The 17,396-nt window shown below is 43.7% G+C and overlaps 1 protein-coding gene across 2 annotated transcripts; it reads left to right on the top strand.

Annotated features, from left to right (window-relative positions):
- The first annotated feature begins 300 nt into the window (after positions 1 to 300).
- On the top strand, positions 301 to 4,309 carry dpm3 (dolichyl-phosphate mannosyltransferase subunit 3, regulatory). Of its 2 annotated transcripts, none has more exons than XM_029735855.1 (2): positions 301 to 355; positions 3,258 to 4,309. In XM_029735855.1, the coding sequence occupies exon 2, from the start codon at positions 3,311 to 3,313 to the stop codon at positions 3,587 to 3,589; it is 279 nt and encodes a 92-aa protein (XP_029591715.1). In that variant the 5' UTR covers positions 301 to 355; positions 3,258 to 3,310; the 3' UTR covers positions 3,590 to 4,309. The 2 variants fall into 2 exon arrangements, with proteins under 2 accessions (XP_029591715.1, XP_029591716.1); XM_029735856.1 differs by lacking the exon at positions 301 to 355 and adding an exon at positions 1,175 to 1,277.
- The last annotated feature ends 13,087 nt before the right edge of the window (positions 4,310 to 17,396 follow it).

A 17,396-nucleotide genomic window follows, 5' to 3' on the forward strand; every position in this document is an offset into this window, starting at 1 on the left:
ATGTAACCTTGGTTGGTCCGCTTTTAACTTGGTATATCATTACCATCACATAGGATGAGACCAAGGTTGTGAATGACAATATTTGAATTTCTACATTTAGAGCAGTGGACATATGTTTGCTTAAAGAAACAATTAGATGTACTTTGAGTAACCTGTTTCCAATATGTTTTACATGTTCTAGGATCATGAAAAACAGATTTGTTTTTCATGTCTGAGTATTTCTAAAGAAATGTGTCACTTGTTGGACTCTGCTTGTATTCCCTTCAATCTCTCTGACACTACATATCCCATAAGTCCCTATTTAATTATGACGTCATTTCTCTGCGCCTAGTGGTGAGTTGGCTTTAGGAAGAAGGTAAGAACACGTATTCATATTTAACGATGTATATTTGTATTTTACAGTCAATTTTCAAATGTATTTAGCTAGGTCAAATACTACATGTTCCGAAAATTCGACGTTGAATAGATGCCTTTTTGTCGCTAGTTTGTTGTGTAGCATTGGAACCTAAACTGGCTAACGTTAGCTACAGAGCTAGCTAGCTAAATACTCTGTTCTCTCTAGTCTAGTAAAAACGCACATGTCGCAAAATAGTAGTCATATAGGCCAACTAACGGAAGCTATTCCTCTTTTCATAGAGCTGTAGCTATGTGATGTCGCCAGTTTCTACTGCGACAGAGTTGTGACCTGTTGAGTTAGGGTAGCTTGTTAGCTACCTCATTTGTAGTCTTGGCAACGAATAGCCTAGCCTAGAACCAGTGTCAGGGCAGAAGAGACGATGAATATGACGACTCTCCTCCATTCATTGTCCGACTAGACAGTTCTGCAAGCCTTATAATTAAGCAATAACGCTCAAGGGTGTGTGGTACATGCCCAATATACCATGGCTAAGGGCTGTTCTTACGCCCGACGTAACGCGGATTGCCTGCATATAACTGTGGTGTATTGGCAATATTGCTATTATAAACTGGTTACCAACGTAATTAGAGCAGTAAAAATAAATGTTTTGTCATTGGCTTTCAGCCAATCAGCATCCAGTTCTCGAACCACCAAGTTTATAATGGCAAAATACGTTCATTACCAAATATGGAGATTCCCTGAGCCACTATTGTCTTTATTTAACTAGGCAAGTCAGTTAAGAGCAAATTATTATTTACAAGGACGGCCAAACCCGGATGACGCTGGGCCAATTGTGCGCCGGAACCAGGTACTGCACTGGGATGCGGTGTCTTAGACCACTGCGCCACTCAGGAGCCCGAATCTACTGACGTCCCACCCAGTATGTACTTCAATAACAGTTTGAAATAAAAATGTATTGTCTGGAATGAATCTATCCTCAACAAAAATATAAACGCAACAATTTCATAGATTTTTACTGAGTTACAGTTCATGAGGAAATTAGTCAATAGAGCTATGCAGCTGTTGGTCAAAGATACCTTTAAAAAAATGGGCCTCACAATAGGCCTCCGGATCTCATCATGGTATTTTGGTGCATTCAAATTGCCATTGATAAAATGCCATTGTGTTTGTTGTCTGTAATTTATGCCTGCCCATACCATAACCCCACCGCCACCATAGGGCACTCAGTACATCACTGACATCCAAGACCTATATACTAGGCAGTGTCCGAGGAGGTCCCAAACATTTTCAAAGACTCCAGTCGCCCAAGTCATAGACTGTTCTCTGTTCTCTCTGCTACCGCACGGCAAACGGTACTGGAGAGCCAAGTCTAGGACCAAAAGGCTCCTTAACAGCTTCTACCCCCAAGCCATAAGACTGTGGAAAAATGTATCAAATGGCCACCCGGACTATTTACATTAATACCCCCCCCCCCCTTTGTTTTTACACTGCTGCATTAGCTGTTTATTATCTATGCATAGTAACTTTACAAATTACCTCGACTAACCTGTACCCCCGCATATTGACTCGGTACCGGTACCCCTGTATATAGCCTCATTATTGTTAATTTTTGGTGTTACTATTTTTTACTTTTATTTAGTAAATATTTTCTTCACTCTATTTCTTGATCTATTGGTTAAGGGCTTGGCATGTCACGGTAAGGCTTACACCATTTGTATTCGGCGCAAATCAAATTTGATTTGAGTTGCCATCAACAAACCGTTCACCCACACAACGCCATACACGTGACCTCAGGTTGTGAGGCCGGTTGGACATGCTGCCAAATTTTCTAAAACGTTGTTGAAGGCGGATTATGGTACATTCAATTCACTGGAAACAGCTCTGGTGGACATCCCTGCAGTCAGCATGCCTCAACTTGAGGCATCTGTGGTATTGTGTTGTGACAAAACTGCACATTTTAGAGTGGCCTTGAAAACAGGAACAGATTGTCTTTGCGAATATTGAAATTAAGTCAGTTAACTTTGTAAATAAATATATATTTTTGTTTTGTATTCAGCAGATTTCATTTAGAAAAACCCAATTTTCACACACGTACCTGCAGCCACTAGTTAGCTTGTCAGTTGACGTTCGAAGTTGGTGACGTTGTGCCGCGAAGCAGCGCCACAGAGTTCTGAGCAGTGACCACTTTTTGATCATGCCAATGATGACATTCTATTCACACTAAATATGCTAAAATCTCAGAGTAAATCGTCTAACTTTTGAACCATATATAGTAGGACATGGGGTTTGGACTGTTTCTGACGCAATTCTCTATTGAATGGACATATTTGCATAAACTTTGAATGAATTAATCATTTTATGGGTGAACACCCTACAATTGGTAAAAAACAATACGTAGACGAGACACTTTCAGTTAAATAACAATAGTTGCTCAGCAAAACTCCATATTCTGTGAGTAACAAATGTATTTTGACATTATAATGCTTGCAGAGCTGTCTAATGGGAAAATCTCATGGTAGCTAACTGGGCTAGAGAGGAGACTCATCATATTCATCCTCTGCTCCGAATACAACTGGCGTCTCCGCCTCTGCTCCGAATACAACTGCCGTCTTCCGCCTCTGTTCAGCCTAGCCCAGAGCATACACATCATTTTGGCTACAATTGTTTTGTAACAGTGTTTTAGCAACACTGCTGAACATGACTGTAGATAATATCTAAAGATGTAGATAGCTAGGGAGAATTTGAGATTGATATGATTAAGATGCATGTCTTTTTTTTTTCTTGCTGATTATATCCATTAAATCATGATAAGGTCAGTCACTGGACTGCATTGAATAAATGTTAGTCAAACGCTCAAGAGTTTTCTTTTCAACCCTAACTTACTCTTTTCCTATCTCAGGCTTATTGACATCTGGTCTCCTGGCTCTGAAGTTTCCCATCATCTTGCTCACCATGACCAAGCTCCTGGAGTGGGTGTTTGGCGTCTCGGTAATAGGCGCAGCATGGGCTCTCGTGACTTTTGACCTTCTGAACTTGAGGCTCCCAGAGGCCTACAAGGAGGTGGCCTGGCCCATGCCTGTGTATCTGCTGGTGGTGTTCGGCTGCTACTCCCTGGCTACTGTGGGATACAGGGTGGCCACCTTCAACGACTGTGAGGAGGCATCCAAAGAACTACAGGATCAGATAAAGGAGGCCAAGGAGGACCTGAGGAAAAAAGGGTTGAAGATGTGAAAAGTACAGACTATAGAGACTCTTGAGAGACTATGCGATAGACACCACAATGACAGACTTGGACTCATATACAACTCAGTTCTTATCATGGACCATGTTATTTTATTTCGTACAATGTCCATAGTGGATAAAGTCTTAGTCAAAGCGGTTCTTGCTTAGTTACATACGCCATTGAATGCTGTTGTCCCTATTCTGTATTCATGATTCACCCTATACAGATGCCTAGTCACTCGGCTGACTCATCCATCATCCAAAACCGACCGCTATCCAGTACCAGTTTCAACCAATAACATCAAGGGAAACAGAGCAAACGCATCAAATGTTTGTACTGTTACATCACTAGTGCATGTACTATTACGTCAACCCTATAAAGGGCACTTTGTGCACTGTTAAGGTAATAGACAAGACCCTTTAGGGAAGTCTGTAACATGCAGCACAGTCAAATCACTGTTCTGTGGCCAAATGTAGTTCATTGTGAAATGCCTACCAATAAAACTCAAGGGTCATGCTGATACAGAACGGGACTAGGATTAGTTTCCACCCAAGGATTGTCAAACACTTGTATACTGTCTAGCTAATTGAGTAGTGTGTCTGGAGATTGAGCTGTTGATCACGCCAGTTAGTTTTTGTGTTCCAAGAAGTGCACATTCCATTGAGATGTTTCTGACTTGTGTCCTGAGGCAGTTGTGACTTAATAAAGGCTGACACATTTTTCCCAAAGCTGTGTGTGTTTGAATGTCTCTCAACATATGGCCTTGGCTTAGGGGCTTCTTTACTTCAACCACATAATGAATGATCTGTGCTGTTCTATGGAATGGTCTTATATAATATTTGTATATTTGGCAACATAAAAATACATACTGTTGTTTCCCTTTAGACTCAGTTTCAGACAGTGCTTGATTTGGGCAGGAGCTTGCTGGAGCTGATAACCGGAACCTAAATATTTGCTCCAAACTATTGTGGAGCTCCTGCACTTAAATACACTATATATCCAAAAGTATATAAGAAGCTTGTAGCACGTAAAAATTGCCTGTCCTTGGTTGCAACATTCCTTACCGCGTTCCAACTGCCTCTGGAGGCAAGGGTCAGCACAAGAACTGTTCGTCAGGAGCTTCATGAAATGGTGGAGCAGCCGCAGACAAGCCTAAGATCACTGTGCACAATGCCAAGTGTCGGCTGGAGTGGTGTACAGCTTGCCGCCATTGGACTCTGAAGCAGTGGAAATCCGTTCTCAGGAGTGATGAATCACGCTTCACCATCTGGCAGTCCAACGGACGAATCTGAGTTTGGCGGATGCCAGGGAACGTTACCTGCCCCAATGCGTAGTGCCAACTGTAAGGTTTGGTGGAGGAGGAATAATGGTCTGGGGATGTTTTCATGGTTTGGGCCAGGCCCCTTAGTTCAAGTGAAGGTATATCTTAAGGCTACAGCATACAATGACATTCTATACGATTCTGTGCTTCCAACTTTGTGGCAACAGTTTGGGGAAGGCCCTTTCCTGTTTCAGCATGACAATGCCCCCGTGCACAAAGCGAGGTCCATACAGAAATGGTTGGTCGAGATCAGTGTGGAAGAACTTGGCTGGCCTGCACAATGCCTTGACCTCAACCCCATTGAACACCTTTGTGATGAATTGGAATGCTGACTGCGAGCCAGGTTTAATCGCCCAACATCAGTGTACAACCTCACTACTGCTCTTGTGCTTGAATGGAAGCAAGTCACCCGCAGCAATGTTCCAACATCTAGTGGAAAGCCTTCCCAGAAGAGTGGAAGCTATTAAATCAGCAAAGGGGGGACAAACTCCATATCAATGCCCATGATTTTGGAATGTGATGTTCGATGAGCAGGTATCCACATACTTTTGGCCATGTACAGTGGGGGGGAAAAAGTATTTGATCCCCTGCTGATTTTGTACGTTTGCCCACTGACAAAGAAAGGATCAGTCTATAATTTAATGGTAGGTTTATTTGAACAGTGAGAGACAGAATAACAACAAAAATATCCAGAAAAACGCATGTCAAAAATGTTATAAATTGATTTGCATTTTAATGAGGGAAATAAGTATTTGTCCCCCTCTCAATCAGAAAGATTTCTGGCTCCCAGGTGTCTTTTATACAGGTAACGAGCTGAGATTAGGAGCATACTCTTAAAGGGAGTGCTCCTAACCGCAGCTTGTTACCTGTAAAAAAGACACTTGTCCACAGAAGCAATCAATCAATCAGATTCCAAACTCCACCATGGCCAAGACCAAAGAGCTCTCCAAGGATGTCAGGGACAAGATTGTAGACCTACACAAGGCTGGAATGGGCTACAAGACCATCGCCAAGCAGCTTGGTGAGAAGGTGACAACATTTGGTGCGATTATTGGCAAATGGAAGAAACACAAAAGAACTGTCAATATCCCTCGGCCTGGGGCTCCATGCAAGATCTCACCTCGTGGAGTTGCAATGATCATAAGAACGGTGAGGAATCAGCCCAGAACTACACGGGAGGATCTTGTCAATGATCTCAAGGCAGCTGGGACCATAGTCACCAAGAAAACAATTGGTAACACACTACGCCGTGAAGGACTGAAATCCTGCAGTGCCCACAAGGTTCCCCTGCTCAAGAATACATATACATGCCCGTCTGAAGTTTGCCAATGAACATCTGAATGACTCAGAGGACAACTGGGTGAAAGTGTTGTGGTCAGATGAGACCAAAATGGAGCTCTTTGGCATCAACTCAACTCACCGTGTTTGGAGGAGGAGGAATGCTGCCTATGACCCCAAGAACACCATCTCCACCGTCAAACATGGAGGTGGAAACATTATGCTTTGGGGGTGTTTTTCTGCTAAGGGGACAGGACAACTGTCGATGGACGGGGCCATGTACTGTCAAATCTTGGGTGAGAACCTCCTTCCCTCAGCCAGGGCATTGAAAATGGGTCGTGGATAGGTATTCCAGCATGACAATGACCCAAAATACACAGCCAAGGCAACAAAGGAGTGGCTCAAGAAGAAGCACATTAAGGTCCTGGAGTGGCCTAGCCAGTCTCCAGACCTTAATCCCATAGAAAATCTGTGGAGGGAGCTGAAGGTTTGAGTTGCCAAACGTCAGCCTCGAAACCTTAATGACTTGGAGAAGATCTGCAAAGAGGAGTGGGACAAAATCCCTCATGAGATGTGTGCAAACCTGGTGGCCAACTACAAGAAAGGTCTGACCTCTGTGATTGCCAACAAGGGTTTTGCCACCAAGTACTAAGTCATGTTTTGCAGAGGGGTCAAATACTTATTTCCCTCATTAAATTGCAAATCATTTTATAACATTTTTGACATTAGTTTTTCTGGATTCTTTTGTTGTTATTCTATCTCTCACTGTTCAAATAAACCTACTATTAAAATTATAGACTGATCATTTCTTTGTAAGTGGGCAAACGTACAAAATCAGCAGGGGATCAAATACTTTTTTCCCCCACTGTAGTGTATAAACAGTACAAGCCCCCAAAATGAGTACCGGAACCTTTTTCAGTCCAAGTCAAGCACTGCTTTCAGCTGCCCAGTGACACAAGCCTACCAGACGGGCCAAACTACTTCTATGCTCGCTTCGAGGCAAATAACACTCAAACATGCATGAGAGCATCAGCAGCCGATGTAAGGCCTTTAAACAGGTCAACATTCACAAGGCCAAATGGATTACCAAGACGTATGCGCTGACCAACTGGCAAGTGTCTTCACTGCCCAATAACACTAAGGTAACCTGCCTAAATGACTACCAACCCGTAGCACTCACGTCTGTAGCCATGAAGTGCTCACATCAAAACCATTATCCCAGAAACCCTAGACCCACCTAATTTGCATACCGCCCCAACAGATCCACAGATGATGTCCCTTTTGGCTCAGTTAGTAGAGCATGGTGTTTGCAACGCCAGGGTTGTGGGTTCGATTTCCACGGGGGACCAGTACAGAAAAAAAATGTATGAGATGTACGAAATGTATGAAATGTATGCATTCACTACTGTTAGTTGCTCTGGATAAGAGCGTCTGCTAAATGACTAAAATGTAAAATGTAATGATGCAATCTTTATTGCACTCAACACTGCCCTTTCCCACCTGGACAAAAAGAAACCCTATGTGAGAATACTATTCATTGACTACAACTCAGCGTTCAACACCATAGTGCCCTCAAAGCTCATCACTAAGCTGAGGACCCTGGGACTAAACACCTCCCTCTGCAACTGGATCCTGGACTTCCTGACGGGCTGCCCCCAGGTGGTAAGGGTAGATAATAACACATCCGCCACGCTGATCCATAACACGGGCCCCTCAGGGGTGCGTGCTCAGTCCCCTCCTGTACTCCCTGTTCATTCATGACTGCACGGCCAGGCACAACTCCAACACCATCATTAAGTTTGCCGATGAAGAAACAGTGATAGGCCTGATCACTGACAACGAGACCGCCTATAGGGAGGAGGTCAGAGACCTGGCTGTGTGGTGCCAGGACAACAACCTCTCCCTCAACGTGATCAAGACAAATGAGATGATTGTGGACTAGAGGAAAAGGATGACCGAGCCTGCCCCCCATTCTCATCGACCGGGCTGTAGCGGAGCAGGTTGAGAGCTTGAAGTTCCTTTGCGTCCATATCACCAACAAACTAACATGGTCCAAGCACACCAAGACAGTCGGGAAGAGGGCACGACAAAACCTATTCCCCCTAGGACACTGAAAAGATTTGGCATGGGTCCTCAGATCCTCAGAAGGTTCTACAGCTGCACCATCGAGAGCATCCTGACGGGTTGCATCACTGCCTGGTATGGCAACTGCTCGGCCTCCGACCGCAAGGCACTACTAAGGGTAATGCGTACGGCCTAGTACATCACTGGGGCCAAGCTTCCTGCCATCCAGGACCTCTATACCAGGCGGTGGCAGAGGAAGGCCCAAAAGATTGTCATAGACTCCAGTCAACTAGTCATAGACTGTTCTCTCTGCTACCTCACAGCAAGCCGTACCGGAGCGCCAAGTCTAGTTCCAAGAGGCTTCTAAACAGCTTCAACAAGCCATAAGACTCCTGAACATCTCATCAAATGGCTACCCAGACTACTTGCATTGCCACCCCCCTCTCCCCCTCTTTTACACTGCTGCTACTCTCTGTTATTATTAATGTATAGTCACTTTAGTACCTACATGTACATATTACCTCAATTACCTTGACTAACCAGTGTCCTCGCACATTGACTCTGTACCGGTACCCACTGTATATAGCCTCGCTATTGTTATTTTACTGCTGCTCTTTAATTATTTGTTACTTTATTTCTTATTTTTTTAGGTATTTTTCTTAAATCTGCATCGTTGGTTAAGAGCTTGTAAGTAAGCATTTCAATAAGGTCTGTTGTATTTGGCGCATGTGATAAATTAGATTTGACTTGAAATAAATAGGCGAAAATATATAGCTCTGAACTAATCAGATGTTTTTGGCATCAAGTGTCTCTTTCTCGTCAGGCTAAAATGGCTGCCTATGCTCATTTTCAGTGACCCCTGCTGTGCACAAACAAAGCACAATCTGAGCAAAGGCATCATTAAAGGGTTTAAAGCCCTCTTTATAACTTCAGAACGAATGCAAACGAACTGGCAGTTTTTCGACCAACGTGTTCCATGTGCCTGATTTGGCACGGGATCAAGCTCTGCCTTGCCACCCCCCATGGATCTGTTGCAAGCTGTTGACTGAGCGCTGACTGGCTTGATGATGAAAAGGAACCTGTGATACACCACAGAAAAACAGACCTCTAGTCTGGCAGATTTGCACTTTCCACTCATAACCACATGCATGCGTAACTCTGACTTCATCTGTTTTCTTTTTCATCTGTTTGTCTTTATCTCCAAGATGATCCAACTTTGGTTGTTAGCTTGTATGCTGACACAAACCATGGCCTAATACATAAAAAGATCCTTGTTGATGTCAATGTTTTGGATCAGACAATCAAAAAAGGGCAACAGAACTCTTGACTAAAGCACAAACTTCCATTTTGGCTTTAATACCAAATCTTCAAAAATGACATTGCCTTCAACACAGTTTGAGTATGTTTATGGTTTAGCGATAAATCTGCAATCTAATGTAGCCTAGAGCCAGTAATACACAAAGCTCTCCCATTAGAAATGACCTTTCCACTACTAGAGCTCTTTGTTAAATCTCCATGCATTTTGCTTACGATGCACGTGAGAGGATTACCATTAGTGTTATTGCTGTGTGTTGGGCAAAAGGCTATTCGCAAGAGGGAAGCTTTTGATTTAGTACAGTACTGTAACTTGAAACGCAGAGCCAAATCCATAATAATGATCGCATAATAATGCAAAGTCTCTACCAGCCGGCCCACTGATGAGGCTGACATGCTGTCCAGACCGCTCGTGCACATGTTGATGTTGTCCACCCACACCAGACGCGATCAGGACATGCAGGTTTAAATATCAAAACGAACTCTGAACCAACTAAACTCAGCAAAAAAAGAAACATCCTCTCACTGTCAACTGCGTTTATTTTCAGCAAACTTGACATGTGTAAATATTTGTATGAACATAACAAGATTCAACAACTGAGACATAAACTGAACAAGTTCCACAGACATGTGGCTAACAGAAATGGAATAATGTGTCCCTGAAGAAAGGGGGGGGGGGGTCAAAATCTAAAGTAACAGTCAGTATCTGGTGTGGCCACCAGCTGCATTAAGTACTGCAGTGCATCTCCTCCTCATAGACTGCACCAGATTTGCCAGTTCTTGCTGTGAGATGTTACCCCACTCTTCCACCAAGGCACCTGCAAGTTCCTGGACATTTCTGGGGGGAATGGCCCTAGCCCTCACCTTCCGATCCAACAGGTCCCAGACGTGCTCAATGGGATTGAGATCCGGGCTCTTCGTTGGCCATGGTAGAACACTGACATTCCTGTCTTGCAGGATATCACGCACAGAACGAGCAGTATGGCTGGTGGCATTGTCATGCTGGAGGATCATGCCAGGATGAGCCTGCAGGAAGGGTACCACATGAGGGAGGAGGATGTCTTCCCTGTAACGCACAGCGTTGAGATTGCCTGCAATGACAACAATGTCCGATGATGCTGTGACACACCGCCCCAGACCATGACGGACCCTCCACCTACAAATCGATCCCGCTCCAGAGTACAGGCCTTGGTGAAATGCTCATTCCTTCAATGATAAACGCGAATCCGACCATCACCCCTGGTGAAACAAAACCGCGACTCGTCAGTGAAGAGCACTTTTTGCCAGTCCTGTCTGGTCCAGCGACGGTGATGTTGTTGCCGGTGATGTCTGGTGAGGACCTGCCTTACAACAGGCCTACAAACCCTCAGTCCAGCCTCTCTCAGCCTATTGCGGACAGTCTGAGCACTGATGGAGGGATTGTGCGTTCTTGGTGTAACTCGGGCAGTTGTTACCATCCTGTACCTGTCCTGCAGGTGTGATGTTCGGATGTACCGATCCTGTGCAGGTGTTGTTGCATGTGGTCTGCCACTGTGAGGACGATCAGCTATCCGTCCTGTCTCCCTGTAGCGCTGTCTCATCACTGGGTCCAAGCTTCCTGCCATCCAGGGCCTCTATACCAGGCAGTGTCAGAGGAAGGCCCTAAAAATTGTCAAAGTCTCCAGCAACCCTAGTCATAGACTGTTTTCTCTGCTACCGCACGGCAAGCGGTACAGGAGCACCAAGTCTCGGTCCAAGAGGCTCTAAACAGCTTCTACCCCCAAGCCATAAGACCCCTGAACATCTCATCAAATGGCTACCCAGACTTTTTTTGCATTGCCCCCCCTCTTTACACCACTGCTACTCTGTTGTCATCTATGCATAGTCACTTTAATAACTCTACCTACATGTACATACTACCTCAACTAACCGGTGCCCCCGCACATTGACTCTGTATTGGTACCCCCCTGTATATAGTCTCGGTATTGTTATTTTACCGCTGCTCTTTAATTACTTGTTACTTTTATCTCATATATTCTTATGTTTTTTTTTAACGGTATTGTTGGTTAAGGGCTCGTAAGTTAGAATTTCATTGTAAGGTCTCCACCTGTTGTATTCGGCGCATGTGACTAATACAATTTGATTTGATGTTGATGTTATGAATTAACCTTTGACCTCCAGGCCAATAGCTCCTGGTCCTGTGATATAGGCCTACCCTCAGTTGCCACTAGTTTTAGTGTTATAAAGCATTTCATTTTGACAGTGTAGTTGGGAATGTTAGTAATGAAATAGTGTATATTCACAAATGACTGCTTAATTATTATCAGAAAATGCCTACACAGGTTTACACATGACACAGGTTTACACATTTCCACAGAAAAGCATATGAAAATATATTGAATTATTTGAATAGTATAGTCAACAGATTTAATTCTTTGTATAGAATATTCAACCGATTCAATCGACACTGTTAAATTCAAAGAAAGATTATTTTCATGTTTTTGTCTGATTTTATGTGGAGTTGTATGAATCTGTGTCATGAGTAGGTGTAGTCATTATCTGATACCAAGATGGATCGATCAATTACCTGTTATTCACTAACACACCCAACTATCAAATACTCCCCTTTCTCAGAACCATGAGCTGTTGGCCTGGAAGCCAAACGTTAACTCGCAACATCAACGTCAAATCATGAATTACCTTGAACAAATGTTCTGAATAGATGTTTGTATGAGATATGCTCCTTGTGGTCCTCTGTGTCTCAGATGATAGAGCAAGGCACTTGCAATGCCAGCTCAGTGGATTCGATTCCTGGGACCACCTGTACGTTAAATGTATGCATGCATGACTGTAAATTGCTTTGGATAAAAGCGTCTGCTAAATGACATAAAATATGTTTGATAGACTTAGAGTTGACACACCATTGTTTCTACATTTCTGGTAAAAGGATGGTTCATTTTGAATGATTCATTTGTTTTGAAACATAAAGTGATACATTCTGTGCAAGTCAAACTCATCTGAGTTCTCTCAAAGAAAGACACGCTAAGTGTTACTTAATAATTATTTTTGTTGCAGACACTCCCTGGTGGTTTTGAGTGTTCTTTCTGTAGACTTTTCTTTTTTTTTGAGATTTCGCCTAACAATTTCATGAGAGGACTGGTTTTGGCATGGGAGGATCTGACAGAGGCAGCAAGAGAGAGAGAGAGAGATGACTTATGCACGCAGAATGTTCCCCCTGTTTTTCGGCACTCCCTCTGCTTGCTGAGCTGGTGAGAGGCATAGACTACAACAGTGTAAGAGGAGCGCCGAAAACTGGGAACAAACAAACCAGAGATCGAGCAAGAAGGGAAGGGTAGAGGGTCACACTTAGGTCCTTGCCAGTCCTACAGGGATCCAGAGACATTGACAGCACTAAGATTAGAGTCATCAACACAGACAAGAGTTTAAAGCCAGAGAAAGTATAGCTAATCCTTCTAGCATACAGAAAAACCCTTTCCTCTCCTACACATTTCACAGTAAACCTAAGAACCTTCAAAAAGATAGGAATATGGCAAAGTCAGAGAGGTAGGAGGAGGACAAAAAGACAGAAAGAAAGGGATGAACTGGGCTGAAAAGAGAGCAAGAGAAGGGTCATGCAGAGAGAAAGAGAAAGCCTGGGTAAGTGACAAGGTCAGGAAAGCTGAGCTAGAGCTGGAAAACAAGATAGATGACCCTGGCAGAGGCATGATGGGTGAGAAGAGCGTGTGACAGGACTATTTGCCGGGAAGAGCAGACCACACCCAGACCACGCTCCAATGGCAGGGTGCCAGGATGCGCCCTGATTGGAGAGAGAGCCTGAGCCGAGCTGCCTGGCTGTGTTGTTGACCGTGACCAGTCTGTCTTCCTTTCCTTCAGCCCTCTGTGACCCTGACCCGTAGGCCTTCTCTCTATCTGTCATTTCTAGCCAGTGGGCTAGGCAACCGCTCAGGGGGATCTCCTTCCTAACACTTTGGCGAACTATGTTCTATTTGTGTTCATTTGACATTGATGTAAATGTAATCTGCACACACCACTGCATAATAAATAACTAGAATGAGATTATAAAGTCAGCCACAGGTCAGCCTATTGTGTTCACAAGGTTCCGTTTCCACAACCACAGTACCGCCCAGCAAGGTTACAGATGCTACAACATGGTTGCGTCACAAATGTCACCCTATTCCCTATATAGTGCACTACTTTTGACCAGGGCACATAGGGCCGGTCAATAGTAGTGCACTAAAAAAATGATTAGTGTGCAATTTTGGACGCAATCATTGACTAACATAATTTTAGATAACATCCCCCTAGGCTCTGGAAACTCCAGATTATTGTATCCTCCCTACTCCGTGATTGGGTTAACGTCTGCTGGCGACGACCCATGCTGTGTCCTGCTGATTGGTTGGTTGACTCGGTCCACAGGGCTAGACCAGCTGGCTGTGCCAAACCCACTCTGTTGTAATCCTAATGTGGTCATCTCCCTGTGTCTCTGGCATCAGTCCTGCTTTTATGTTGTACATGCAGCTCTTGTTCAGTTCAACTATGCCTATGAATATGGACTGCTGATGTAAAATGCTGTTTGTCCTGACCTATGAAATCTCATCGTTTTTTGGAAATGGTTATGTCATACAGTGCATTCGAAAGTATTCAGACCCCTTGACTTTGTTATGTTACAGCCTTACTCTAAAATGAATTAAATTGTATTTTTTCCTTATCAATCAACACACAATACCCCATAATGACAAAGCAAAACAGGTTTTTAGATTTTTTTGCAAAATTATGAAAGAAAAAAAAACTAGCACATATACGAAAGTATTCAGACTTTTTAGTCAGTACTTTGTTGAAGCACCTTTGGCAGCGATTACAGCCTCGAGTGTTCTTGGGTATGACGCTACAAGCTTGGAACACCTGTATTTGCGGAGTTTCTCCCATTCTTCTCTGCAGATCCTCTCAAGCTTTGTCAGGTTGGATGGGGAGCTTTGCTGCACAGCTATTTTCAGGTCTCTTCAGTGATGTTCGATGGGGTTCAAGTCTGGGCTCTGGCTGGCCCACTCAAGGACATTCAGAGACTTGTCCCGAAGCCACTCCTGCGTTGTCTGGCTGTGTGCTTAGGTTCATTGTCCTGTTGGAAGGTGAACCTTTGCACCAGTCTGAGGTCCTGAGCACTCTGGATCAGGTTTTCATCAAGGATCTCTGTACTTTGCTCTGTTCATCTTTCCCTCGATCCTGACTAGTCTCCCAGTCCCTGCCGCTGAAAAACATCCCCACAGTATGATGCTGCCACCACCATGCCTCACCGTAGGGATGGTGCCAGGTTTCCTCCAGATGTGACGCTTGGCATTTAGGCCAAAGAGTTCAATCTCGGTTTCACCAGACCAGAGAATCTTGTTTCTCATGGTCTGGAAGTCCTTTTGGCAAACTCCATGCGGGCTGTCATGTGCCTTTTACTGAGGAGTGGCTTCCGTCTAGCCACTCTACCATAAAGGCCTGATTGGTGGAGTGCTGCAGAAATGGTTGTCCTTCTGGAAGGTTCTTCCATCTCCACAGAGGAACTCGGGAGCTCTGTCAGAGTGACCATAGGATTCTTGGTGACCTCCCTGACAAAGGCCCTTATCCTGCGATTGCTCAGTTTGGCTGGGCGGCCAAACTGAGTTCCAAACTTCTTCCATTTAAAAATTATGGAGGCCACTGTGTTCTTGGGAACCTTTAATGCTGCAGACATTTTTTGGTACCCTTCCCCTGATTTGTGCCTCAACACAATCCTGTCTCGGAGCTCTACAGACAACTCCTTCAACAACATGGCTTGGTTTTTGCCCTGACGAACTGTCAACTGTGGGACCCTATATAGACAGGTGTGTTCCTTTCCAAATCATGTCCAATCAATGTATAGAAACATCTCAAGCATGATCAATGGAAGCAGGATTCACTGGAGCTCAATTTCGAGTGTCATAGCAAAGTGTCTGAATACTTATGTAAATAAGGTATTTCTAAAAAACTGTTTTTGCTTTATCATTATGGGGTATTTTGTGTAGATTGATGAGGAAAACATTTAATTTAATCTATTTTAGAATAAGGATGTAACTTAACAAAATGTGGAAAAAGGGAAGGGGTCTGAATACTTTCCTAATCCACTTTATATGGCTACATGTCTAACTGCACTGAGACTTGATGTTTACAGCCTAAAATGTTTTGTTTTGTTATTATTTACAGAAATGTGCACTACCGACCATGCCTTGCCCTTCTTTTTGTTTTTACAGTTGAAGACATTGTTCTCAGCCTGGCTTTTCTTGTCTTTGCTGTGTCTAGACTGCCCTTACGTTCAGTACGGGTGATAACGATTTTACACCTGTTCCTCAACACTCTTCACGTTTACTTATGTCAGGGCAGTGGAGGAGCAAGTCAACAGAGGAACAGTTCTCCTCAACAGGCTCCCATTATGTTCTCTCTCTCTGAAGGGTCAACCGTCTGCTGGACCTAATTTATGACAATCACTTTGAAAACACAGGGGAGTGCTGTGGCACACAGCTGCTTTTACTGTCACAGCCATAAAGCTCCTCTGGGAGAGAGAAAGGAAGAGAACAATGGATGGAAATACAAACAGAGCAGGAGAGGACTACTAAGATGGGGATATGAAGGAGAAATGATAAGGACGGGGGGGAGAAATTGGCCTTGGAAAAACTGGCGTGAACATCTGTATTTAAGTCAATATTTATCTGAGTGATCATTATTATAGCTATCAACTTATCTCTGTGATGTTCTTTCCACTGTTATATAACAGAAATCTGTTAGGGGAAATTATAAAGTCAGAAGAAGAGAAACCACTAATTGTTCTTGTTTTCACAAAAATATATTTTATTTCACATGAGAATTTCACATTTATCATAATTATCAAATGGGTTCTTTATATAATCTTCTATATATATATATATATATACACACATATAATACACTTTACTTACACATATACAAAATAAGGTAACAAAAAGCAATGTTAGTCATATAATGTTGTCTGTTGTTCAAACCACCCTGTGAAGTTGGGCTTGGCAGCTGTGATTGATACTGTTTCTTGTGGTTTCAGTGAGTTCTGTATGCCTGATTGAGTGTGTAGGCCTATAATCTTACCATAGCAGTATAACCCTGACTGGCAAATTACATTTATAATACAACCAAATTGTAAATTACACTACATGACCAAAAGTATGTGGATACCTGCTCGTCAAACATCTCATTCCAAAATCATGGGCATTAATATGGAGTTGGTCCTCCCCCTTTGCTGCTATAACAACCTCTACTATTCTTGGAAGGCTTTCCACTAGATGTGTGAATATTGCTGCCCTGGATTTGCTTCCATTCAGCCACAAGAGCATTAGTGAGGTCGGGCACTGATGTTGGGTGATTAGGCCTGGCTCGCAGTCATCGTTCCAATTAATCCCAAAGGTGTTTGATGGGGTTGAGGTCAGGGCACTATGCATTGGGGTAGGTAGCATTCTCCTGGCATCCGCCAAACCCAGATGGTGATGCGTGATTCATCACTCCAGAGAAAGCATTTCCACTGCTCCAATTGTGGAGAGCTTTACACCACTCTAGCCAACGCTTGGCATTGCACATGGTGGTCTTAGACTTGTGTGCAGCTGCTCAGCCATGGAAACCCATTTCATGAAGCTCCCGACGAACAGTTATTGTGCTGACGTTGCTTCTAGAGGCAGTTTGGAACTAGGTAGTGAGTGTTGCAACAGAGGACAGATGATATTTACACGATAAAGCGGTTCTGTTCTGTGAGCTTGTGGGGCTTACCACTTCGCAGATGAGCTGTTGTTGCTCCTAGATGTTTCCACTTCACAATA

The sequence above is a fragment of the Salmo trutta genome, chromosome 36 (genome assembly GCF_901001165.1).
Source record: "Salmo trutta chromosome 36, fSalTru1.1, whole genome shotgun sequence".
Classification (NCBI taxonomy): Eukaryota; Metazoa; Chordata; class Actinopteri; order Salmoniformes; family Salmonidae; genus Salmo; species Salmo trutta.